At 41.1% G+C, this 26,724-nt stretch overlaps 1 protein-coding gene across 13 annotated transcripts in view; it reads left to right on the top strand.

Annotated features, from left to right (window-relative positions):
* RARB (retinoic acid receptor beta) overlaps positions 1 to 26,724 on the top strand; it is a 341,400-nt gene that overhangs the window by 230,288 nt on the left and 84,388 nt on the right. The window contains exon 1 of one of the 13 annotated variants that reach the window (XM_083578113.1): positions 2,805 to 3,425. The exons of the other annotated variants lie outside the window; for them this stretch is intronic. Coding sequence (XP_083434239.1) covers positions 3,269 to 3,425 — 157 coding nt within the window. The 5' untranslated portion in view covers positions 2,805 to 3,268. Of the gene's footprint in view, positions 1 to 2,804; positions 3,426 to 26,724 lie in introns of those variants that run through there. 13 annotated transcript variants of the gene reach the window in all.

The following is a 26,724-nucleotide window of genomic DNA, read 5'->3' as shown; positions in this document are numbered from 1 at the left end:
AGCTCCCAAAATCCCCTTCCAAAGTTCTTTCAGCCGCCAGCTAATCCAGTTTTATACAATCCCCATGTCAACAGCGCCCTGGGATCTTGGTTGCGGATCTGTCGCAAAGAAAATCTGTCACCATGAATCCTCTTGGCCCCGATAAATATTAATTATAGGCTGAGTTACACAAGAACAGTAATGTTAATATGTGTCAAATTCTTTAGAATTTTTGTGAGTTCTCATACTGGCCTTTGAATATTAGTTTTATATTTTTGTGAGTTGTCATACAGGCATTTGAATATTTGTTGTTTAGTCATGTCTGACTCTTCATGACCCCATGGACCAGAGCACGCAGGCACTCCTGTCTTCCACTGCCTCCCGCAGTTTGGTCAAACTCATGTTGGTAGCTTCGAGAACACTGTCCAACCATCTCGTCCTCTGTCCCCTTCTCCTTGTGCCCTCAACCTCTCCCAACATCAGGGTCTTTTCCAGGGAATCTTCTCTTCTCATGAGGTGGCCAAAGTATTGGAGCCTCAGCTTCAGGATCTGTCCTTCCAGTGAGCACTTAGGGCTGATTTCCTTAAGAATGGATAGGTTTGATCTTCTTGCAGTCCATAGGACTCTCAAGAGTCTCCTCCAGCACCATAATTCAAAAGCATCAATTCTTTGGCGATCAGCCTTCTTTATGGTCCAGCTCTCACTTTGAATATTAGTTTATATCAAATGCTGCTTTCCTCTCTGTTAAGATGAAAGCAAAACTTTTCCTGCACAGTGGCTATTTCAGCTCAAAGAGTTGAATATTCTCACATGAACACATGGTTCCATCTCCCACCGCCTAAGAGGCCTGCTATTCATTAAAAGCTCAGTGACACTGCTTGCTGACTGGGTTAACAAAACTTGAATATGAGAAGATTCAAAGAACACATATAAAAAACGTTCTTTTGAAATTGATATATCTAAATTGAAAACAAACCGTATTCAACACACACACAAAAACACAATACACACACAAACCAGATGTAATCTGAAAGGGCATAAAACAATCTAAAGAAGTCTTATTATTCTACTTGCAAGTGGTCTCAGAAAGATTGGTATCCTTAAACGTAGGATATTTTTTTTAAAAAAAGAGTAGAATGAATGAATGGTTTCCTAGCCAATCAATTAAATTGAGCCTCCATATCTAAAAGCAGCATACTGCTGAGAAAACAGGTGATGGGTGCCAACAGAAATGGAACACCCATTCTATTTATGCTCTGTTTGTTAACCTTCTAGAAGAATCTGGCTAAGTAATTGCAGGAAAAGCCAGTAGCTCAGAGCCGGAGTATATGCTTTGTATACAAAAGGTTCCAGGTTCAATGACCCAACAGTTCCAGGTAGGGCTGTAGAGACCCCTGTGTGAAATCCTGGCAACCTGATGCCAGTCACTGTAGACCAAGTGTGTAGAACCCGTGGTCCTTCCTAATGCTGTTGCACTCTCAGCTCCCATTGACCTCGGCCAACATAGCCAATGGTTCATAGAATCCTAGAATTGCAGAGTTGGAAGGGACCACAAGGGTCATCTAGTCCAACCCCACCCCCACCCCACTATTCCAAGAATCGTTCACCCAACAAGGGGCTCGAATAATCCATCAACCTCTGGATTCTCCATCCCTGTCATAGACAGGGATCTGTGTGAACAGATAAAAAGCAGGTGGAGTGTTGCTTTAGAATTATTATAAGCTGCATTTGGCTTCTGTGCTTTCATTGCCGTCAATAGCTTTGCACTATCACAGTTACGGGGGGGGGGGGACGTCGTTTTGAAAGCAGGGACAGAGCGATTTTGCTGTGCACTGGACTTAAAAAAAAAAAATACTGGCAACTGAACCGCTGAAGGATTTGAGGGCTGTTTCACACATGATTCCCACCCACCCCCATATGTTGAGATACAATAACTTTTATGAAGGGGAGAAAGCATGCACTTATGCATGCAAAAATTGTGCTAGTGTGTACTTTGCTATGTGCTGCAGCTTCTGAGCGCAACCTAACCATGGCAGTGAATATGGGGGAACTGGAAGCATAGATATAGAACCCTGTCCAAGGCATGAGGGAATTCCACTGCGCTCTCTCTCTCTCTCTCTCTCTCTCTCTCTCTCTCTGTGCGTGTGTGTGTGTTTGTGTATATGTATCCTGTCTAGAGCTCTAACGCTGGTCTGGCAAATCATTGTGAGCTGTATGTATAAGACTGTCCCCCATTAAGTCTGTTTTTATATATAATAGAGTGAATGCAATATGTCACCCTTGTCTTTCCTGAACGATGCCAGGAGAGAATTGGGACGTGTTTATGCGTAGAATCGAGCGTGTATGTTTGCTTCACTCGAAGGAAGGAAGGAAATCTTTGTAGAAAAGAAGCTTTGGAGAAGAATTAAACAGCGGAGGGAGGATAATGAGAGAGATTTTGTAAACTTTAAGGCACCCCTCTCTCTCTCTCTCTCTCTCTCTCTCTCTCTCTCTGTGTGTGTGTGTGTGTGTGTGTGTGTGTTTGTGTGCAGCACTGCTGCTTAGAATCCTGAGGCAACTCTTATTTCTATTTTATATCTTTTTTAAAAAGTGTTTGTCTTCCTTTCTAAAGGGACGTTATTATAGGAACGGCAGCGACTGGCTGCCTGCTTCTGTGCTTGCCTGCATTATTTTGCAAGGCTGCCGGGAGTTTTTAAGCTGTGTGAGAATCCTGGGAGTTGGTGATGTCAGACTGGTTGGGTCATTTGAAGGTTAGCAGCCTGGGAAGGGTTCATGGAAAGTTCACTCGCATATATTAAGCAATTCAATCTTTCATTCTGTGTGACACAAGTAGTAGGAAGTGAGCTGTTCGCAGGCAGAAGGATCTATTCGCCGGCAAAGGGGGATCCAGAGCTCTCACCGAAGCCTGTTTTCTCTGCAAAACTTGGACGCTGCACAGGATATTTTTTAAAACACCTATTCGGTGGAAGCCTGAGAAGCAAGAAGGCTCCTTCGAGGTTTTGAGGAAGAGATGGAGGAAAACTGAAACTTGGAAAGCTCCCTGCTTCCCCCCTCCTATTCTGCCGGATTGGCTGAACAGGCTGGAAAATGGTAAATGATCATTTGGATCAATTACAGGCTTTTAGCTGTGTTGTCTGTCATAATTCATGATTCTGGTCTGGGAAAAAGACCAACAGCCTACGTGCCAAAAAGGGGGCAGAGTTTGATGGAGTTGGAGGTACTTTCCTATGCCATTTTCCTCCACACCTAACGGAAGGCACTTTTCCAGACCTACTGTGGAGGGGGAATCATGTTTGACTGCATGGATGTCCTAGCAGTAAGCCCTGGTCAAATGCTGGATTTCTACACTGCAAGTCCATCTTCCTGCATGCTCCAGGAGAAGGCTCTCAAAGCATGCTTCAGTGGATTGGCACAAACAGAGTGGCGGCACCGGCACAGTGCGCAATGTAGGTCCCGCGGTTATTTTGCTCCACTTTCCCCCCTCTGCTTTATTTATTTGCATGATGTAATAATAATAATCATCATAATAATAATAGCCGCCACACACACAAACAGGTGAAAGAGGCATCCTTTCCAAACCACAGCTATTCAGATATGTGGTTGTGCATACAAATTCTTCAAACATTTTGAAAGAACACCAGCTTAGGTGTGCTTCGCTTTTCCCGCTTGTAGTGTTGCTTCTCTAGTGAATTCTTTGCATCTTGTAAATAGTTCATGGAGGAAATGGATTATTATTATTATTATTATTATTATTATTATTAATTTATCATTCAGTGTAGGTTGTGTGTAAATTTTCCTGATCTGTACAGGCTCTTTGCTCTTCTAATACCCTGTTTTGAATTTAGTCTATATCTTTTCCCCCAGGTGCCTTTTAACACCTAAGCAACCAGTTAATTTGGCAGTGTGCTGCCCTATGACTTTAGCCTCAATAGGGTGGGCAGAATTGGGAGTTGTAAACTCCCATAAATGTTTTCCTTTTTTTTTTCTGGGCGTGGGTGGGGAGAAGAGGCAATATTTCTTTGCATTGACCTTGCTGCCACCTTTCTCCTTTTTACTTTGTTGCTCTAAGAAGTCCCTGTTTTTGCTAGAAAACTAACTGTGAACACCCCTTGTGTTTCCCCATCAATTATCTCAGCGCTATCCGAATCTGTTCAGAGCCTGGGACTTTCAGGAAAAAGGAGCTGCTTCTTCGCCGGCGCAGGTTTTTTTAAAAAATTGCTGTTTTGTTATCAGATCTTGACATAGTGCTGGAAAACATAGGTGGCGAACAGCGGCAATCCTTAATCTTACGTTTCTAGTCTGAGAAACAGCAAGAAATAGCAAAGTCCCAGCACCACTTTCTCTGCATTAAAAGAAGAAAAAAACACCCTTGAAGGATACTTCATTGCTCTGACACTGATTTAGATAAATGATGGCTATCTATCATTTTTTTTAACATACTCTTTGACACCTCAATGAGGCATTGACTATAGAAGTATGTTTGATATCATTGTGATTCCTAGGTATCCCAGTTGCTTTGAAATATATGGAGCTTTTTTAAAAAAATCAGAGTGCTTAATCCACAAGGGAAGAAAAAGAAATGGGAATTTTGTTCAGATGTGTGGTACGAGCATGAGAGCTAATGTTACAGTCAACATATTTTAATCACAATTCGGTCTCCGTTAGCATTGGACATGCAAACAAAACTTTGAAGCTAGTCCTTAAAGAATTTAACTTTTTCGCCTCTTTAGGAAAGTAGAGGCAAAGTCAAAAACAAACCCAAAACAAGCAAAACAGAAAATGTAGCCCAAATATTTTCTAGGCGTTTCCACGCTTGCAGGTTGAAAGACTATGTTAATTCTGTATAGCTAACTGAGAAAGAACTTTGCTTAAGTTTGTAAATATGTTCTGGAAAGTTTTGTTTTCTTAGCAAGTTTTCTATAACAGCATACTTTAGGTATTTTTATTTTTATTTTACAATATCAAACTTCTAGAAAAATAGTTTAGAGAATTTACTGCTGGCGATCTGTTTGAAGTCAAAACATTACAAGTCTTTCACAATGCCATTAATTAGAACCAGCTTTTAAAATATGTATATATGCTGTCTTTGCTCCTGAGCAAGTTAAACGTGTGTGTGTGTGTGTGTGTGTGTGTTTCACCATTACCGGCAGGCAGCAAGTGTTAAATGTGTCATTTGCCTAGAGCTTGAGATAAGGAAAGAGGCTGGATTAGAAGAAGGGAAGCCAATCAAAGGAACTAATAACCAGAAAAGGGGGGGGGGGAGGTTTAGCAAAGTGCTTTCAGGAATTCACAATTTTGTAAGGACCACAGCTTAAACTGCAATGTTGTTAAACTTTTAAACTTTCAGATTAGCATTTATCAAAGCAAGCTGGGAATGCAGGTGGTTACACATCATGCATAAAGTACTTTGGAACTCTTAAATTGTAAGCAGAGTTTTAAATAGCTCGTCTTTCAAGTTTCTCCACCCCCCTTTCAAGTTTAGTGGTTAAATGTATGACTTGGAATTCTAAAAGTGTGAAGTCAACATAGTGTGTTCTGCAGCTGCAGGGGAAAATAACGTGTAGCTCCAACGACAAGTATTCCCTTCTTGTGCTAAGTCCTCTGTTGTTAGTATGAAGAGTCAGTTCATACGATAAGAGTGAGTCAAGCTTATTTGGGTTTGGCTGTATAAATGAGCCTTTCTGCAATAGTTCATTTACACCTCGGCTGCCATGTATCTTCAATGGAGATGAAATTTTAGGGTGCCAGGTAGAGTATAACAGCTGCATTAATCTCAGAAAAGAACAGCAGAGTAGCATCAACATTTCCCTCCATAAGCAATTCAGTCAGTAAAATGCTTCATCCAGAATATGTAAAGCCTTGACTACATCCTCTTAACTCTTATGTGTTTAAGGTTTTGGGATAGAAATTTTGTAATCATCTAATTTTCTCCCCCCCCCCCCCCAATAGTGTGTGACTTAAAACTATGCGAAAGTCTTTGTCTAAAGAAAACAGTGTTCTTAAAGAAACAGAGCAGAACCGTGATTGATTGCAGTTTAAAGTATTACCAATAAGCTCTTCCCTTTAATGGTTAAGAAATCGGAGTCAGTGCACCATAATCAAAGGGATCGACTTGAATTAGTGAATTAAGTCTAAAGCTAAGATTACATAAATACTCTATTTTATCTTAAGGTAAAATATGGATTTCTGTTTCACTGGCAGCCAAGTGTGAAGGGGTTAACTTGGAACTTTGGAGAAATTTCAGATACTTGATTATTAAGATGAAGAGATGATTTTATTTCATGTTGCCTGATCAGAAATAAAGCAGTATGTATGCAACTAATGGACATACTATTTCTGACTTTTGATGGTCTTGTAAAGAAAGATGTAGTTAATCTGATAATAAGAAAAGCTTTTCTGCAGATATTACACATTTTAAAAATAAAGCACTTGAAGCAGTCAGTGGATGATAGCCAATATTAGTTTTTCTCAGAGCAGAACCACAAAAAGTTAATTGACTTATGTCAGTGGTTCTCTTCCTAGTATGACTTCGTTAGATGTCACCCATTGCTGAGCTTTTTAAATACTGTTGATTTCAGTGAGAAAGTGAGGCACAATCCTATGCATGTCTATTCAGAAGTAGGTCCCACTGTGTTATTACCCAGTAAGCCCCATTCTGCAAGTGTGTTTAGTGTTACGGCCTGAATTGCTCCGTTGGAATGAATGGGACTTAATAGTGCTTAATTTGGAATAACAAAGCTTCCCAGTAAGATTTTATGTTAAATGAAGATGATAGACTGCAGTTCTGTATAAAACCTGCTGTGAACAAAACCTGCAATCCATAAAAATTCATTGCTAAACTTCTGGCGGCTTGTAATGTTTAGGACTTTGTGAATTCTTATGCTATCCCGGTTTTAAAAAAAAAAAGCAAGCCCAGAAACATCTGTCCTAACATACAACTCAATGCTTTATTATCTTTCATATCTCCAGTCAGAATGTAAAAACAAACACATTGAAGTGCATGCCTGGAAATCTACATTCCTAAGTATTGAATTGCAGCAGGTGCTGTTGGCAAGTTCTGCATTTCAGCTGCAGAAGGCAAGGTTTATTTTTATGCACCTTTCCTTTATTTAAAGTTTCAATGCAAGCTCCTAATGCAGAGATTAAATGGAAGCTTTTATTTGCTGCAAATTTTCTTAAAAGACACTTGATCCCGGGTACTTTAATTGGATCCAAACTAATTTAATGCACTTTTGAAAAGCAATGAAATCTGAGTGTCTTGAATTTCTCTCTATGTCACAGTATAACTTGTTTTTTTTCCTCCAGACTATCAAACTTTTTTTCTGTTTAAAACAGTCACACACACAGGTGCACATGCATGTAAAACATTGATGCCGAAGTTAGCATTCTTTACATTTTTGAAAAGCTAACAGTTTATATCAGCTTTTTCCTATAGTATAACAAACAACATTTTCATCACAAACTGCTCCCCTCTTCCAACACACACAAATCTTACCCTTTCCCCGCATCTCCTTCTGTGCCCATTCGCAAAGTGGACATGTTACGGAATCACGTTACCTGCATCCATTGTACATATGAAATGTACAAAACAGGCCCATAGGACATATTAACATACCAAATCATGCAAATGAGCTAATAATACACTAAGGGGGTGGGGGTGGGGAAAGCCACATTCTTTTCTTAACCCTGCACTGAGCTTAATTCTTAAACCCTTACGTTAGCTTGGCTGTGTGCAACCAACTTAAAACGCCTGCCAAATATCTTGAAAATTACCTCCTTTATGAAGTTTGGAATAGGACCACCCCCTATCTTGTGTTTGATATGGCAGGCCCAATTCATTGTTCATTTTAAAACTGTGGCCAAAGCAAAGCACCCTCTAGTTTTGTACAAGGCACTCCTGAATTTGAGCATCTTTTTATCTGACACATTTAGCGTAATGTTCATGCTAATAAAGCAAGGAAAAGTAGTGTACTCTTTACATACACCACCCAAGTGTGTGTTCCCCAAGCTGCTGCTCTACGTATGACTTTGGTTGCCTGCTTACTCTAATCACAAAGTGCATCAGCGTTAGAATTCAACTGCTGTGTCTCTTACGTTTCCCATGTTGCTGTTTTATACAGCGGGCAGATTGAGTTCGTGTTAATAACAGTGCGTTTGAACCCGTGGCAAAATGTTTTGATGCCTATCTCTGAATTCCTAGCTGGGCAATGTGTCCTTTCCCCCAACAAGCTGGGCTCCAAAATCAATGTGGGGTTTGACAAGCATAGTCAGTGAACAGGATACAGATTTGTGACTGCTAAATGGCAAAAAATAATAATAAAATAAAATCCAGCAAAGAGGAACTTTCCAGTGGCTTATGTAGGGATGTTGTTGTAGTGGGTGTGTCTATGGCAAACCTGTTCTGTGTCTGCTTTCCAGCATGGAAACTGCTTTAAAGCAGGCTGCAAGATACAGACTCGCACACAGATTGAGAAAAGCTGCTAGGCAAAACATTTTTTTAAATTTTATTTATTTATTGAATTTATATACCACCCTATACCCGGAGGTCTCAGGGCGGTTCACAGAAAGGATCACAATATATAAAATCAAAACAAGAATAACATAACACCCCCCCCCAAAAAAGAGCCACATTTTAAAAGGGCATAGGATGTCAATCAGGTCAACCAACATTTCCAACAGGAGTCCATTTAAATGTTATCTAAAAACAAAGCTAAAAAGAATACTGCCAAGAGAAGTTGAAACCCAGTCAATTAGAATAAAATTAAAGCTTTCACATGCTGCTTTTGTGCCTTTGCAGCCTCATTTTCCCAGTGCATCCTAAAGGCTACATAAAAGATGTGTCCGAGCTGAAAAGAAAGCTGTTTTCAAAGTGGACCTATTGTACACAGTTGTCTGTAAAGAAAGCCAAACCCACACAGCTGAACTCCATATGATCAGGGAGCCTGGCTGTGTGGGTGTCCTGCTTGCATATAGACTTGTAGAGTTGGAAGGGACCCCGAGAGTCATCTAGTCCAACCCTCTGCAATGCAGAAATCTCAGCTAAAGCATCCATGACACATGGCCATCCAGCCTCTGCTTAAAAACTTCCCATGAAGGAGAGTCCACAGCCTTTGTTCCACTCTTAAACACCTCTTACAATCGGAAATTTATTCCTCATGTTTAGTTGGACTCTCCTTTCTTGTAACTTGAAGCCATTGGTTCAAGTCCTACCCTCCAGAGCAGGAGAAAACAGCTTGTTGCCTCTTCTATGTGACAGCCCTTGAGATATTTGAACATGGCTATCATACCTGCTCTCAGTCTCCTCTTTTCCAGGCTAAACGTAACCATCTCCTTTAACTGTTCCTTATAAGGCTTGGTTTCCAGACCTTTGATCAGCTTGGTTACTCTGCACATGTCTCAGTTTGTCAACATCCTTCTTAAATTGTGGTGCCCAGAATTGGACACCCTATTCCAGGTGTGGTCTGACCAAGGCAGAATAGAGTGGTCCACTTCCTTCCCTTGAAGTCACTGTCGTGGAAAGAAAACACAACATCGGGGACAAGGCTAAAAGTTCTGCCTGCTCTACGCATGAGTAACATGTAAATAGGTCTGCAGATACTTTCTTTTGCCTTCGTTTTATTGTTCTGTGTGAATTTTGATGTTCAATGCTTGGGCTTTATCAATAAGTCAGTCTGCATCATTGTGGAATTTCCCTTCAGATTTCCCTTCAATGAAATACATCTACAGTGGTACCTCGCAAGACGAAATTAATTCGTTCCGCGAGTCTTTTCGTCTTGCGAGGTTTCTCGTCTTGCGAAGCATGGTCAGTCGCAACTGCACCTCTTCAAGCGGTTTTAAGAAAAAGGAAACAAACTCGCAAGACGTTTTCGTCTTGCGAAGCAAGCCCATAGGGAAATTCGTCTTGCGAAGCAACTCAAAAAATGAAAAACCCTTTCGTCTTGCGAGTTTTTCGTCTTCCGAGGCATTCGTCTTGCGAGGTACCACTGTATCTTGTTTCCTATCCTTTGTTAACAAATAAAGGGCTGTAGAGTAAAATCAAAGGACTCCAATCATATTGTTGCAACTCCAACATGTATAGCTTTAAGTGGCAGCTGAGTGCCCACATTTAAGTATCTAGAACATAACATTTATTCATGAATATGGGTGTTATTTTTAGACGGGAGCCTTTTTACAACTAGTGAATACACCCCTTTCCTTCAATCCCACACATCATAATAGACTTCAGAGTATAATTGCTTTTGAAGACATGGATTTAACAGCCCAGACCTTTGTACATTTACTTAGAATTAAATCTCCCTAAATCTCAAATGCTCAGAGAAGACTGCAGTTGTGCAATTGAAGGCTCACAACACGGATTTTAAACAAAAAGTTGTGATCCACCTAAGATTGAAGACTTGCAAAGAGGTGGAATTCAAAGGTTTCTATGACTTGTTTGGTTGGAGTCCTGGTATGCTGACTGTTTTTATGCAACAGAAATAGCTGTCTTTATGGATGCATAAGCTGCCTTGACTTTAGTGGTACTTGAGCTTGTGTAAATAAGCCCAGGATTACATCTGAGACGTGTCATTTCCCCAGAAATTCTGGAAGTATAATAGTGCAGGAAAATGTAAAGAAAGTGTGCTGTTTGTAGCAGAAGGGAGTTTAGTCTCTTTGGCTAAACAATACTGAGTTACTGGATCAAAAATTCTTATTTGCAGCGGGGTGGGGGGCATGTTTTTTTGTTACACAGAAAAATAGTTATTCCTGTTGCATGGGGTGATGTAAGCAGCCAGGACTAAGGGAACTCTGTTTGCCTGTAGACAAACATTTTTAGCTATACTTTCAGCTTAGGGCAGCTCAAGCTCTGGGAAGTGTAATGGACCCAACATAGCTTCACATAGCCTTCTGTTTCACAAAGTCAACTTCCTTTGGTTTCAAATGCGTTCTCATCGCCATTTCAGTAGCATGTCTCGTTTGTTTTGGTCTTATTTCCGTTGTTTTTACTCAAGCTGTCAATTTAGCCTGTTTTCAAATATTTTAACAGATGCACCTCTTTAAAGCTGTCTTCATTTGTGACGGAATGCCAGCTCAGTTTTATTTCCGTAATCTTCGTTAGTGTGAGGAAAAGAAACGTTTCAGCCCATTTCATACAATAAACTTTTGATGGCCAAGAAGGAAACAGCAGCAGTGGTGTATTTGTTGCTCAAAGTAAGCATCTTCAATAGTTCACGTCTTCAATAATTTGCAATAATTTCAGTTTGTGTTGATAATTCTTTTTGAATTAAAAAGGAATTTAATTTTATTCCCAGAACTTAATTGATAATGGAAAGTGTGTTGTGCACACACACTGGCGACACCTGAGATGGCTGCTGCTTTAACCACTGGTATTTGGGCATATAAAAGTTTAATTTGAGGGTTGGAAATGTTTGCATAACCTCCTTTATCCCAGATTAGACCAATTGTTCATTATCCCAGTTCTGACTGGCAGCAGAACTATAGTACTCCAGAGGGTGTGGACTCCGCATTAGCTATTCCTATTAATAAAAACTGGTGTGGCAGACAAATTCTGGCAGTAACAGAGTTATCTTCTTGTTTTGATCCATTTCCAAAACATAACTGTTGCCCTAAGATGAAGAATAACATTTGGATCTGTTTGAATGGGATTTCAACTGGCTGATAGAATCCTTATCGCTTGGCTTTGACTTGTTAATTTGCTAGGCATACTCAACACTACATTAGTTACAGGTGATTCATTTCCACACCATACTGTTGCATACACAGACTCAGGGTGCTAAATGAGTCAGCTTTTTCCCATTCTTGCAAAGCGTATCTGTGAATGGAGCATGACTCAATTGAGCTTCATGATACAGAGCAGTAGTATTACTGGTGCAATTAATATAGAGTAGATGAGAATATGTATTATATATATATATATAAATTTTGGAGTATTACAAAATACTCCAAAATTTGCTTCTGCTCTCTACTTACTTGGGATGGGGCTTCCTCCCTGGGCATCGTACCATTTTCAGATGGGCTGCATGGGCCATATGTGCTGTGCATCACAACACAAAATAACAGAACTGTAGAGTTGGAAGGGAACCCTGAGGCTCATTTAGTCCGACCCCCTGCAATGCAGGAATATTTTGCCCATTGTGGGGCTCAAACCCATGACCCTGAGATTAAGAGTCTCATGCACTACTGACTGAGCTATCCCATCAGTGTTTTAACACAACGTGCTTCTAGCTGGGAGGTTTAGTGCATGGATTTGGCTGGTTTGATTGCTAGCAGATTTTTAACAATCCTTCCATATTACCTGACCAATGTCCTGCACCTTTCTGCTTTTTTTGTTCTAACTAGTGGAGCGGGGCAGGAACAGGGCAGAACATGTGCATGACTTGGGCTTCAGCCTTTCCCATTCCCTCAGAAACCATTTACAAAAAAGCGCAAGTTTTTATAAATGGGGGAGAAGGGTGACATTCTTCTCATCCCTCCCTTCCCATCCTACAACAAGAATGCCACAATTTCCAGGGTGAACATGCCTGAGCAGATAAGCCAAACACAGCATGTCTGGGGGGCAGCAGAGTATTCATGCGTTTATTGGATGCAGGTGGAGCTGTGGTCTAAACCACTCAGCCTCTTGGACTTGCCGATCAGAAGGTCGGCAGTTTGAATCCCTGTGACAGGGTGAGCTCTCGTTGCTCTGTCCCTGCTCCTGCCAACCTAGCCGTCAAAAGCACACCAGTGCAAGTAGATAAATAGGTACTGCTGTGGCGGGAAGGTAAACGGTGTTTCCATGCGCTCTGGTTTCCGTCATCGTGTCCCGTTGTGCCAGAAGCAGTTTAGTCATGTTGGCCACATGACCCAGGAAACTGTCTGTGGACAAACGCCGGCTCCCTCAGCCTGAAAGCGAGATGAGCGCCACAACCCCATAGTCGCCTTTGACTGGACTTAACCGTCCTTTACCTTTACCTTTACTCATGTGTTTGTGTTTGATATTTGAAACCTCAAACAATTTGCATCCGGAAAGTCACGCAATGGTTGCACTAACTGAGACTGAAAATGAATTTTCCTTCATGAAAACTGAATACAATGATTGCTGAATTTGTATTAAAAATCCTATAGCTGGAGCTGCAGTTTTCAGAGTACATAGCTAAACAATCAATCCACCTTTCAAGAGAACTGTGGGAATTGTAGCACTGTGAGGGGAGCGGGGGTATTCCAGCAGCTCTCAGTACCTTTTAAAAAACCCCTGCTACAGTTCCCCAGATTCTTTGAGGGAAGCCATGACTGTTTTTAAAGTGGCATGATGCTGCTTTAAATGTATAGTGCAGACAAGGGTTTCAAACAGGTATTTTCGTGCCCAGGTGCCGTGATCCCCCATCCTGCAATATGTATTGAAGAGACAACTTTCTTTGGGGTTCCAAGTAGGTCATTGAGATACACCTGGAGTGCATAAAGTTGGAGCCTTTCAAGCATCTGTCATGTTGGCTGGTAGCCTACTATCAAACTGGAAGATATTGTAAGTTATGAAGGCCTGAACTGGTTCAAAACTGCTTCATGGTGGCTGAAATAGTTACAAAACCTTTTTTTTAAAAAAACCAAAAACTAACATCTTGAGCATAATTAAACTGAAGAGCTGAAAAGTATTCATGAACCCAAATTAGGTACTGAACCCATTTTTTAGTAGTTCTTCTGGGTAATTTGTTCGGGGGAATGCAGAAGTGCCAAATATAGATGGAGCCAGAATCACAACATGCACATTTAAACAACTATGCTTGAATACTTAAATAATTCCCTGAATTTTGCCCAACTTTCTTCCTGAATATATATTTTATTTCCTTGAAATATTTAGGCATCTGAGGCTGAATCGCCTTTGTTTTTTCATCAAAGCTGTTAACTATAAGTCTTTTTCTTTGGGCCATTTCAACTTCAAAAGATTTTTAGGGCCTAGTTTGTTGGAAAGCTTGGGGATATAATTAGCTCAAATGGAAATAGATGCAAGTGAAATTTAGTTCCTAATGTTTTAATTTAGTGCTGCATTGCTGTACATTATTGAAGAGGAGAATACTTGAAAGCAAATGTAATTATTTCATTATGGTCCTCAAAATGCTTCCATTGGCCTTAATGACGAGAAACTGCATATGGAATCATACATTTTAATCAGCCTTTCATATTGTTGCATCAGATAAATAACAAATAATTGATGAAAAAGAAATCTTTCTGAATGGTTTGTTTCATACAGAGCTCTTGTTGCAGTTTAATAATGAAATCACATTTTAATTATCTAGAATTATTACAGTAGCGAAACAGCTAGAATACCGCTGTTTTCTTAAATTCGCATTATGTGCACCAGAACCAGTGAAGAGTACTGGTTATAGATCAATATCTCACATACAGCAGCTCTGCTAGTCCCTTTAATTGGAATGGGTGTCCTTGTTAGAGGATGGATTTTTTTCATTGCTGTATCAGTGGCAACATTCCCGTTCATTTTCAAAGGAGAAAAATTAACATTGCCCATACAGTGAATCCCTTGTTATTTCTGGCAAGAAAAAACGGCTTTCAGTGCGTGTCTCTAGTGGAGTGACAGTTTCATTTGCCAGAAGAGCGGAGAAAGGTACACGGCTGCCAGTATTAGCTGTAAAGAACTGGAGACCAGCACAAGCAACCCCTTACCGAATGCACTGTATCATGATGAGTCTTTCCACTTCCAGAACTGGAGGCAAACCATTGGGCATGTTTACTTTGGGTCAGTGCTGAATCAAAATTGGTTTAACAAGCTTTCGACTGGCAGTATTGTAATAAAACACGTGGGAACGAACGAAGTTGCATTTGCACAGATCAGTGTGTACTAATTTGAAGATAGATAATTGTGTCTGCAAATTTGTTATTGTTGGTCATAATTGCTTTGGCATACTGGATTGCCTTTGTACTTCTATCTCCCATACTACTACTGTTTCTTCTCTTCCTCCTCCTCCTCCTTCAAAATGATGGTGTCATTGTCACTGCTGTCATCTTGGTGCCTACATAACTCCCAAGTTAGTCACATCCTGGCAAAGCTGTTTTCTTCTTGATTTGGTCTGATACGTGTTTGACTTTTTATCCATGCTGTACTAATATTCTTCCAGAAACTTCCCCTGCCCTTGTATGTTTAGGTGTTTGGTTGTGTCTGATTTTTGCCCAAACCAAAACATAACTTACCCTATTCCTTTCTTTTAAATGTGCAAGAACACTAATTATTATTGATTTTAAATCTCACTACAATTACAAGTAACTGTGATGAGTGGCAGATAAAAAGTAATAATCCATGGAGTTCTGGAAGTGTTTCATGTTTGTGTGTAGTGCTTTGCATGATCAATATTAACTGCCCCATTGAAACTAACTGCTGTATCAAATAACAGTAAATCAAATGAATGTGCTTACAGATTATTTATTGAAAGCTTTAATTGTTCACCGGGGTCCTGCTTATCTGAGGAAACAATAGAATGTAGTGATTGGACAAACTGGTTTGTAAATATTGAAACTGCCATAAAACACCCTGTTATCTCTAACCAGCTTAAGTGCTGGTTCACAGGCTTAGAAAGCAGATCCTGGTTCAGTTGCCAGTGTCTCCAGGTAGAGCTGGAAATATACCTGTTTGAAACCCTGAACAGTTGCCATCTTCCCAGTGTAGACATTACTGAGCCACACAGGCCAATAATGCAAGGGAGCTTCAGATGGACTGTCCCAGTAGAATGTAGCTTCATCTGTTTATGACCACTTAGTGAAACAAAACAACCAAATAAATCAACTTGGAAATCTAGGCTTGGTAGTGGGAATGACTCATTTCCAAATGAACTCTTTTTGTCCTTGGTAAGGCTATAAATTTTCTAAGCCACCATATGAAATCTGCATGCTTGTTCTTAGCCATGTATCCTTATTGCTAAGAGGGACACGGGTGGTGCTGTGGTCTAAACTACTGAACCTCTTGGGCCTGCTGATCGGAAGGTTGGTGGTTCGAATCCCCACGATGGGGTAAGCTCCCGTTGCTCTGTCCCAGCTCCGGCCAACCTAGCAGTCAAAAGCATGCCAGTGCAAGTAGATAAATAGGTACCGCTGCGGCGGGAAGGTAAACGGCATTTCCGTGCACTCTGGTTTCCGTCACGGTGTTGCATTGCGCCAGAAGCAGTTAATCATGCTAGCCACATGACCCAGAAAGCTGTCTCTGGACAAACGCCAGCTCCCTTGGCCTGAAAGCGAGATGAGCGTCGCAACCGCACAGTTGTCTTTGACTGGACCTAACTGTCCAGGGGTCCTTTACCTTTGCCTTTTTGCTAAGAGTAAAATCAAATAGAATCTTGGCTATAATTCTGTTCTTGTTCGCTAAGTATTTCACTCATCCGCACAATGGTACTCATTAGTTCGTCTGCTCTACCAGCTCAAAGATTTCTCATAAGAGGAATTTTCTCTAGGGGTCAGGTTCCAGAAGAGGCAGAGAATAACCTGAGGGGCCGAAGGCACATGATGTGGTCCCAATAGGTTCTTCATAGGCGGAAGTTGAGGTGGGTCTTCAAGGCAAGAGGAGCTGGAGACCCTGGCTAAAGTCTCTGCTGCTGTGCCAACCACTGAAGATGCCTGGAATATGCCCACTACAGAACTGAACTAGCAGCACTTTGTCACAGTCATATGGCTTTTTGCACTCTAAATGCTGGAGGAGACAAGTAAAACTTATTCATCACCCTCCTCTTCCTTCCTGGCATATTGTAGCGAAATATTGCTTATGAAAATTCTATTAAATCAATACAAGTGTAAATAAAGCATTTGGGAAGCACTCTGTGTCTGTTGCCTTTTGGTACTGATACTAGAGGTGACTGGCAATCAGATGAACATCCCATTTTAGTTGTCCGGCACTTCAGCCATAAAAACTATGAAAAACATAAAAATCAATATAATCAATTATTGGTATTCGATACCCTGATTGGCAAACACTGGCACCCAGGTTACCATTGACAGTGATGGTGGAGGGTCATTGCCTGATAAATTGGAGCACTAAGTTTAATTGAAACCCCCTCCCAATTGTAATTGATGAATCAAATTGACTAATCCATTAAAGTTGCGTGTCTGGTTTTGTTACCCATTGATTTTGAGAACAGCCCCCATGAGTAAGCTAGAAGGAATGGTTATTCTTTATTTATCACCCAATTTTGTCAAGCACATCAAGACTTTATATCTGCCCATGTTCTTATATGTCTGTAGTCAATACACATGGAGAATGGTAGCCGGGCAGTGAGACATGAACAGCAAGGCAGACACAGCACACAAGACAGCAGGGATGGTGAATGCAGCACCACGGACAGTTCATAGTGAGCCACTTGCTTACACAGGGCCTCTTCACCCAGCCCTTGCTCCGCCCTCTTGCCTGAAGAAAGTAGATCCTTAAAGGGCCAACCGCCTGGACTGGCGCTTCTCCTCTCTGGGGCATCCCACTTACTGCGCTTTATGTTCCTCTGGATAGGAGCAGTTGTACAGGAGTTCCAGGATCACAGAACTCCCAGCCACCAGCCTTAGGCTCTATGTCAGGAGACTGGACCAGTTCACCATCAAGCAGCACGGCAGCTTTAGACTGGCTCATCCTCTGACTCTGACCTCAAGGCCATTGCCTTCAGAGATCTGGTTGTGTGCCTCTTTGCTGAATTTTAGTCATGGTTTGAAGACATGTCTTTGAGATAAAGTAAGCTGTTTATTTTTAATAGACAGTTGATTGCTACGGCCACTGTTTTATTGTAGTTTTTGGTGGCAATTGTGGGGTTAATGTTTTTTTAACGATGAACTTTGTAATTATGTAATGGATTTTTATTTATTGTTATTTATTGCAATATTTAGCTGGTGGTATATCACGATGTATATATCGCCCAGCATTAGTGTAAACCCCCCCTTACATTTTTTAAAAAAACTGAATATGAACCTCCAGAGAATTTGTGGAGGGAGCAGCAGAAATTTTGATAAGAAACTGTTAAAAATAACTTTGTCCTGCTGCATAGAGAACCCTATGCACCTGTACAAATTGGCTGACCCTAAGATGAGACATGGCCAATTAGTTAAGCAGTTGCCTAGTGCGCTGATGATTTCTGGTTTGTTTTGTTTTGTTTTGTTTTGTTTTGAGTAGTGACAAAACATAAATCCTGCAGACAACAGCTCAGCAACTTGCTCCGAACAATGGGGCTATTACCTGCTTTGTGATGCCCTTTGCTTTGTAAACAGGAAATTATTTTTCACTGAATACAGTCTGCTGAGTTAAAGCCCTTCACACCTTAGAGAAATGAGTAAATCAGAACTTAGAAATGGTTATAATACTACTAATAATTGTTGTGTTGTTTAGTCGTTTAGTCGTGTCCAACTCTTCGTGACCCCATGGACCAGAGCACGCCAGGCACTTCTGTCTTCCACTGCCTCCCGCAGTTTGGTCAGACTTGTAGCTTCGAAGACACTATCCAACCATCTCGTCCTCTGTCGTCCCCTTCTCCTTGTGCCCTCCATCTTTCCCAACATCAGGGTCTTTTCCAGGGAGTCTTCTCTTCTCATGAGGTGGCCAAAGTATTGGAGCCTCAGCTTCAGGATCTGTCCTTCCAGTGAGCACTCAGGGCTGATTTCCTTCAGAATGGCTAGGTTTGATCTTCTTGCAGTCCATGGGACTCTCAAGAGTCTCCTCCAGCACCATAATTCAAAAGCATCAATTCTTCGGCGATCAGCCTTCTTTATGGTCCAGCTCTCACTTCCATACATCACTACTGGGAAAACCATAGCTTTTACTATACGGACCTTTGTTGGCAAGGTGATGTCTCTACATTATTATTAGAGACTAATAATTGTAATAGAAAGCAAAACATCTATGGGGGGAGAACACTTCTAAATGTGATATATCAATATAATTCAGCATTGTGAGTACACTGTTATGTGATTTAATCCAAGGAGAAAGATACAAACTGCCCCTTGTTTTTTTGAGCAATTGAAATATTACTCAGTTAAACATCTCTGCTGGGTTTTTAAATGACCCTTTCCAATGAACATGAAAAGGAAGGTATGTAGGAAATCAAAGTTTCACATCACTGCATCTGGCATCCCAATTAATTGGGATGATCTGTAATTTTCAAAGAATGTGGCACTAACCTTGAAATATCTCTGATCATTAAGTCAGTGCATTAATTTCGGGATTGAACTATGCTGTGGAGTTTTACATTTCTATAATTAAACAGTCACAGAAATTGAGAAGTGCAATGCCACATGAAATATCACTTGACAGGTGAGTTTTACTACATGTGATTAGAACACTGACATTTTTGTCTGTCTGTGTGATATTGGACAACTGAAAAATGTATTAAAGGTATTAAACCTCCCATATTTTCTCTGGCTCTAAACCAGGATGCAAAGTGTGATAAATAATGTTGTAGGAAGAGTTCCTCTGAAAGAATTTAAAACACATTTATGGCAAATGTGTTAGCAATCAAAACTAATAAAAAATTATGGACAGAGCTTGTTTAAAAGAGGAATATAATCTCTTTATATTGCTCTTTAGAGCAGCATGCTATGATTTTTTGGTTTACCTCAAATGTGAGATATTCCCTCCTCGGGGAAAAGCCCCGAAGAGCCGCACACACGCTCCACGCGGCTCTTTAAAGGGAGCGCTGAGCAGAGCCTCCCGCCTGCATTTGCTCCATAAGACACACACACACATTTCCCCTTACTTTTTAGGAGGGGAAAAGTGTGTCTTATAGAGCGAAAAATACGGTAGAATCTTAGCTATAATTCTGTTCTTGTTCGCTAAGTATTTCACTCATCCGCACAATGGTACCCATTAGTTTACCTGCTCTACCAGCTCAAAGGTTTCCCTATACCTAGGTAGGTCTTCCATCTTGATTCTGAATGGTGCTTGGCATCCAAACGCAGCCAAAGACTCCACTCTGCACCTTCGGAACCCTTGCACTGAGTTTAGTGACAATATTTCAGGAGGCGTCAAATTGGGGCAGGTTGGAAGTGTCCCACCAAATTGGGCAAAGTTCAGAGGCCCATTATGCAAAAAAAGGGGGGGGGCGAACCCACATTTCAGTCCACCATCTTGATTCAAAATGGCACCAACAGAATCCACCTCCTTCACCTTGGGAGTCCTCACTCTGAGTTTGGCAACAATATTTCAAGTAGCGTCCGAACCCACAGCGAACAAACATGAACCCCATTACAATATACATTCTCATCTATCAATTAACTACATTCAGCAGTAGTCCCTGGGGCATATGCAATTGTATACACGCTCATTAGTAGCAAAAACGGGTTGACTGGAACTTTTTCTAGCATTGCATTCTGACAAACAAGCCAAAAATTCTGATCAGGTCAGTAGCGTTCTAATTAGCGTGCAGTCCTAAACCTGTGCTGCTTTTATGCTTGTGCCTGTTGCCTCTTCAGGTTTCCTTTCCGAACTTAGCATCCCAGCTATTACAGACTGCAGAAGAAACTGCACCATGCAGCTTAATTGGAGCAGAAGGAGCAGGATTTGCAGGGTAGGAAGGACTCAGCGAGGTAGTGGGTAGCCCTGACTTCTGCAAATCTGGAAAGCCAAACTGCATTATGCTTTCATCTGTCATTGACATCAGATGAAAGCATAATGCAGTTTTTAAAAAGTATGGCAAGGGCAAAGAAAGAAAAAAACAAATTATGCTGGGAAGCAGCATCCATGGGGATGAAGGGCTACAGAACAGCCCCGAAACGGCAGATATATTAACTTGCCAAGTGGAGTAACTGCTTTGGAAGCAGATACCAAAATTGGGGCATATACCATGTGAGTCCCACTCGCAGGCCTCCTTGGATCTTTTTTTGTCAACAAAGATATTTAAAATAAGCAAGTCAGCTGAAATGCATTGCTAAAGAATGCACAAGCCTTTAAATGCGGGAAGGTAAACAAATGTCAGGGTTTCGATGAGTTTGCATCCACATTTATTACAGGAAGCAGGCACACATCTCCAGCAGATCGGCATGTTGATAAGGCGCTCCTCTTTATTTTCTGACTCAGAGAGGCTGATGCGGACCAGCATTACAAAAAGATATACTCCTGTCACAGGGCCAGGGTCAATATTCACATTAACTCCAGTAGCTGCTGATACATGATTCCAATGGTTAATGTTACGCTACTGCAATGGGAAAGTAGCAATTTCTAGATGAAAGGCATTATGGAAGAGGATCTTACTCATACTCTTACAGCTTCCTAAGCTTTGCAGGAACAAATCGGGAATGGAGAATATGGCGCTAACGTAATTTTAAAGGGGTGCCATGTCGATTGGAAAACGCAATGGGACACATTTTGAGAAAGAAGCTCTTGTTTAAAAGTGTCATATGCTGCAATTGCACATAAGGAAACAGAGCAAGTTGCAATTGTCACCCCTTGCTGTACTGTCTAGAGACGTCTGGGCCCTTTTAAACTCCCCCCCCCCAAAAAAAAATAAATGAGTAAATTATTGGACTGTTTTAGAGGTCCCTTATTCCCCATCCTGGAAACTTGTTGCTGTTTAGTCATGTCTGACTCTTCGTGACCCCATGGACCAGAGCACGCCAGGCACTCCTGTCTTCCACTGCCTCCCGCAGTTTGGTCAAACTCATGCTGGTAGCTTCAACAACACTGTCCAACCATCTCGTCCTCTGTCGTCCCCTTCTCCTTGTGCCCTCCATCTTTCCCAACATCAGGGTCTTTTCCAGGGAGTCTTCTCTTCTCATGAGGAAGCCAAAGTATTGGAGCCTCAGCTTCACGATCTGTCCTTCCAGTGAGCACTCAGGGCTGATTTCCTTAAGAATGGATAGGTTTGATCTTCTTGCAGTCCATGGGACACTCAAGAGTCTCCTCCAGCACCAGAATTCAAAAGCATCAATTCTTTGGCGATCAGCCTTCTTTATGGTCCAGCTCTCACACTACTGGAAAAACCATAGCTTTAACTATACGGACCTTTGTCCTGCAAACTAGGCCGCAGCAACTGAGGCGACCAAACGCAACCTCCTGAGCGGTACTCTCCACCCTGAAACTGAGGTTGCCCTGAAATCACATCTCTCCTTGAAGTTCATCTTGAAAGAAGCTAATCTATTCTAGCCAATAGGAGGCTTCTTTCAAACATAATTGTGGCACAGGTGGATGTTTTCAGCCAGGAAAGTCACACCTGGGGATGGAAGGGGGTGGCTCAGTTGTCTCCAATATAAGGCTTTTTGCAAGCCTGCTTGTTGCAGGTGCTGGAGATTGCAGCCAGAGTGAGTATTAGCCATCCCCACCTCATCTGTACTCTTCAGGAAGTACATTCACACACAACACTTTCTTCAAGCCTACTTGCTGGTAAGAGGGCGAGGAGAGAGTGTGTTATGTGTGGTTGCCAGGGTGTGTATAGCTGTTGTGCGAGTCCTGTTGTGCTTAGAGTCCTCAAAGGGTCGGTGATCCCAGTGTAGCAGCATTTATTGCAGAGTGTTTAAAAATGCCTGAGCATTGTGATGTAGCATGAGAGAAAAATGTGTGTGTGTGTGTGTGTAATTTTAAACTGAAACAAACCCAATTGTTGGAGCCTGTTGTTAAGTATTTAATGATGTGTTTATGTTTGGTAATCTTGACGAGTCCAGTACTTGGAAGCATATTGCAAGAACTCAGCATGCTATATAACAAATTCCAGAGTGATCGGCCATCTTAATCTGTGGCAGCAAAAACAACAGAGAGTCTTGTGACACTTTCAAGGCTAATAGTTTTACAGCACAATCCTATTCAGAAGTAAGTCTCTGTGCTAATATTACATTGGTCTCAAGGATGGTGTTAACCCCCCCCCCACTCCACAGATAAAATGAAGAAGAAAATTGGATGAGCTTAACCAAAGAAAAATCAATGTATTTAATTTTCCAGAGCTGGTTTTACAACTACAGTGTAAGTTGCCATATTAGAAGTCAGACTACACACACACAGGCACACACTTTTTGGCTTTTGGCCCATCATATAACTATAGTATATAGAGCAATTAGCTGATTCTGATCTTTTTTAAAACACACACACACACACACACACACACACACACACACACACACTAACCTGTCTGGAGGAACCAAACTGCAGCTTAAATCGATCCTCAGAAAATTATGAGCCAAAATTAAAATGATGTGTTTCACAGAATAATAGTTTTAGCGACAAAGATGAGTGTAATAGCTGAAAATGCATGAACCTATTACAGCTGACAAATGGGAGATAATGAAGGGGTGTGTCCTTCCAACATGTTGAGTTTTAATCGCCAGCCGTAGTCTAATTGCCATCACAGATACAGATACAGGAGCTCTCAGAACTTTAAATTGGGATGGGAGGGTAGTATAAATTAAGGAGCCGATATAAATTAAGAAGTTACGTACAAAACGCTGTTTTCTCTCTGATAGTTCACCCTGGTCCAAGCTTTGTGCCTGTGCAGAAGCTACACCAGGAATGGTAGAAACTATGGCCCTACAGATACGTACTGCAACTCCCATCATCCCTGACCATTGGTTATGCTGACTGAGGCTGATGGGAGATGATATTCAGTAGCTTCTGGCAGTTCAAAGGTTCTAGTCTAGACCGTTGCAAGGCTTTTGGGGTGCATATCTTGGGTCATGCCACGCTGCAGAATGTTTTGTGTAAGCCTTGTACATTCTTACCTTGGTTGTCAAATGCCTTGGTACTCGGACGTTTTGGCTCCCGAACGCCGCAAACCTGGAAATGAGTGTTCCAGTTTGTGAAAGCTTTTCGGAAGTCGGACGCGGCTTCTGCGGCTTCCGATTGAGTGCAGGAAGCTCCTGCAGCCAATCGGAAGCTGCGCCTTGGTTTTTGAACCGTTTCGGGAGTCGAACGGGCTCCCAAAATGGATTAAGCTCAACAACCAAGGTACGGCTGTATAGTTCTTGCACATTTGCAAATACTTTATGCTGAGATGCTAAGGATGGAGATAGAGGTTCCGGCTCTAGAATTCGTTCGTACAGTCTTTTTTACCGAAGAAGAAATCTTTTCCAAAAAAGAGAAAAGGAATCAAAGCCTTTACCTGTCACGGCCTTTGTTTTGTCGTCACTGCTGGCTGCGATCTGCACCTGTTGTAGGTGGGTGGCAAGAATAGCAGGGAGTCACCATAAACCGGCAGCAGGACTCAGCCAGAGCCCTTCTATGACCGGGTCAAACACACACTCCGTCCAGGGTCATGGCCAGGTTACCAAGTCAAGGCTGGCAATTCTCTGTGCTAATGTTTTGTTTCTCCTCTATTCACCCCGCTGAAGTGGTTGCATTCCCAATGTCACCTTCACTCCAGAACAGCAGCATAAAATTAGCAGAAATATGCAAAACGTTTTATTTATTTTTGAAGCCGCAGAAGGGGAAAATCATGTGTTGCTTTGGAACCTTCGTTTATATTGGAGTTTTGAAATGTGCATTTTTTAAAAAGTGCAATAAAATAGGTAAGCTCTGTGTTTCCGATGCATAGACTTTTCTTCTCCTCCTGGAAGATTATTAAAACAGATTTCTTTTCTTTTCCTTTTTTTGCTCCAGACTAGACATGAAAATTAAATGATATTGGTTTTTTTTTTTCTGTTTGGAGCTTATAAATAACTTCTACAATGAAGCACACATACAAGCTGCAAAGAATCTGGTTCTAATTACTTGTACTCTAGTTGAACTTTGGCGTTTCCTTTGACTTTCTGTCGAATGTATGTGAGCCGTGTGCTTTGCACTTCTGGAGTGAATTTGTGTGCGCGCACACCACACACCCAGATCCAGACTGACTCTTTATTTGGTGCCAGTAAAAATGAGGGTTAACAGAATGTTTTGACCAAATGCAACACTTTGCCATTCACCCTAATTAGCTGAAATTGCTCTATCCCACTAGGGACTCAGAGCTCAATGTTCCAACTTCCCTTGGGGCTATCCAGGAAATGCCATTTGCTTTACAACTTCTTATTCTTTTAAGGCTCAGCTGCCTGAAGAGACCACATTAAAACCCAGCATTTAATAATCCACATTTGTTGTAATATATATATATATATATATATAATGAAAGAGATTTCATAAATGCTTGCCCTGTTTTTAATCAGCCACAACATTAAAACCCTTCTATCTGTCAGCAGGGTTTCACTAACAGTAAATTAGCTCTTGTAAAGCACACTTCACTTACTTAAAGATCTTATCTACAGCTTTAGCTAAACTTTATAAAAACAATCAAATGTGAAGACTTGTGACTTAAAGCTATTGTTTAAGGAATTCTTAAGTGGGTCTCAGGTGCCTCTTGGCGAGTTAAGGTTGTAGAGCACAGCAGCAACATAAACTTAATTTACTCATTTTGAGGAAATCTGTTTCTAGAATTGTATTATTTCTTTAGCTGTTTGGCAACCTTGCTTCATCTGTGTGCACACCTACAACTGCCTTCTTTTTTTCTTTCTGCTTTGTTCAGACTTGTACTTTGTTTCTGTACAAAGCACCCTTCTTTTGGATTTAAGCCTCTTACCCTGCAAGTAGGACCTGGTTTTATAATGTGTTAGGTACTGAATTCATTTGAACCAGTGTTGCAACGCCTTTAGATACTTATCAAATTTTTTTTACTGTGCAAAATGCTTTAATCATCTTTATTTCTTTTTCCTTCGGAGAAACGTTGTGAAGTAGGTAGGTCACGGTTCCCATTTTACAGGCAGAGAATTGGAATGGCAACCTGTCAAATGAGTTAGACTCTATAGCGAAACCAGCCTCCTTTTAAAAAAAGTTTTTATTTATACTTTTCAAGTTTATACATTTTATTAGTTTTACAATCAATTTTACATTTCAAAATTTGACTTCCTTCCCCCTCTTTCTGTGATTCCTTAAATTTATTTTTTTAATATCTTCTGCATATCCAAATTCATTTAATTTTCTCATTTACCGTATTTTTTGCTCTATAAGACTCACTTTTTTCCTCCTAAAAAGTAAGGGGAAATGCGTGTGCGTCTTATGGAGCGAATGCAGGCTGCGCAGCTATCACAGAAGCCAGAACAGCAAGAGGGATTGCTGCTTTCACTGCACAGCGATCCCTCTTGCTGTTCTGGCTTCTGAGATTCAGAATATTTTTTTTCTTCTTTTCCTCCTCCAAAAACTAGGTGCGTCTTGTGGTCTGGTGCGTCTTATAGAGCGAAAAGTATGGTAATTATCTTCTTTAAATATATACTCTTGTGAAACTGCAGGTTATTGAAATAATCCTGCTCAAGTTTTTATCTGTTTGCAATTTATCTGCAAATATTCCATAAACCATTTCCATTCTTTTATAAAAAGTTTGTTATCTTGATTTCTTACTCTTCTGGTAAGTTTCGCCATTTCTGCATATTCCATAAGTTTTTGTATCCATTTTTCCTTTGCTGGGACTTCTGCTTCTTTCCACTTTGGGGCAAGTAACATTCTTGCTGCTTTAGTAACATACATAAATAAATTTCTGTACATAAATTTAGGTAGTTCTGCCCCTATAATTTCCCAAAGAAAAGCTTCTGGGTTTTTTTAAATAAAAAGTTATTTAAAGCCAGTGTGAGAGCCAGTGTGGTGTAGTGGTTAAGAGTGGTGGACTCGTAATCTGGGGAACCAGGTTCGCATCTCCGCTCCTCCACATGCAGCTGCTGGGTGACCTTGGGCCAGTCACACTTCTCTGAAGTGTCTCAGCCCCACTCACCTCACAGAGTGTTTGTTGTGGGGGAGGAAGGGAAAGGAGAATGTTAGAAAGGACAAGAGGACTGCCTCCCTCCATTCCATGTATAGAAATT

The sequence above is a fragment of the Podarcis filfolensis genome (assembly GCF_964270895.1).
Source record: "Podarcis filfolensis genome assembly, chromosome: 12".
NCBI classification, from domain to species: Eukaryota; Metazoa; Chordata; class Lepidosauria; order Squamata; family Lacertidae; genus Podarcis; species Podarcis filfolensis.
Note: the sequence above shows the minus strand (reverse complement) of the source record. Positions and strands in the feature narration are given on the sequence as shown.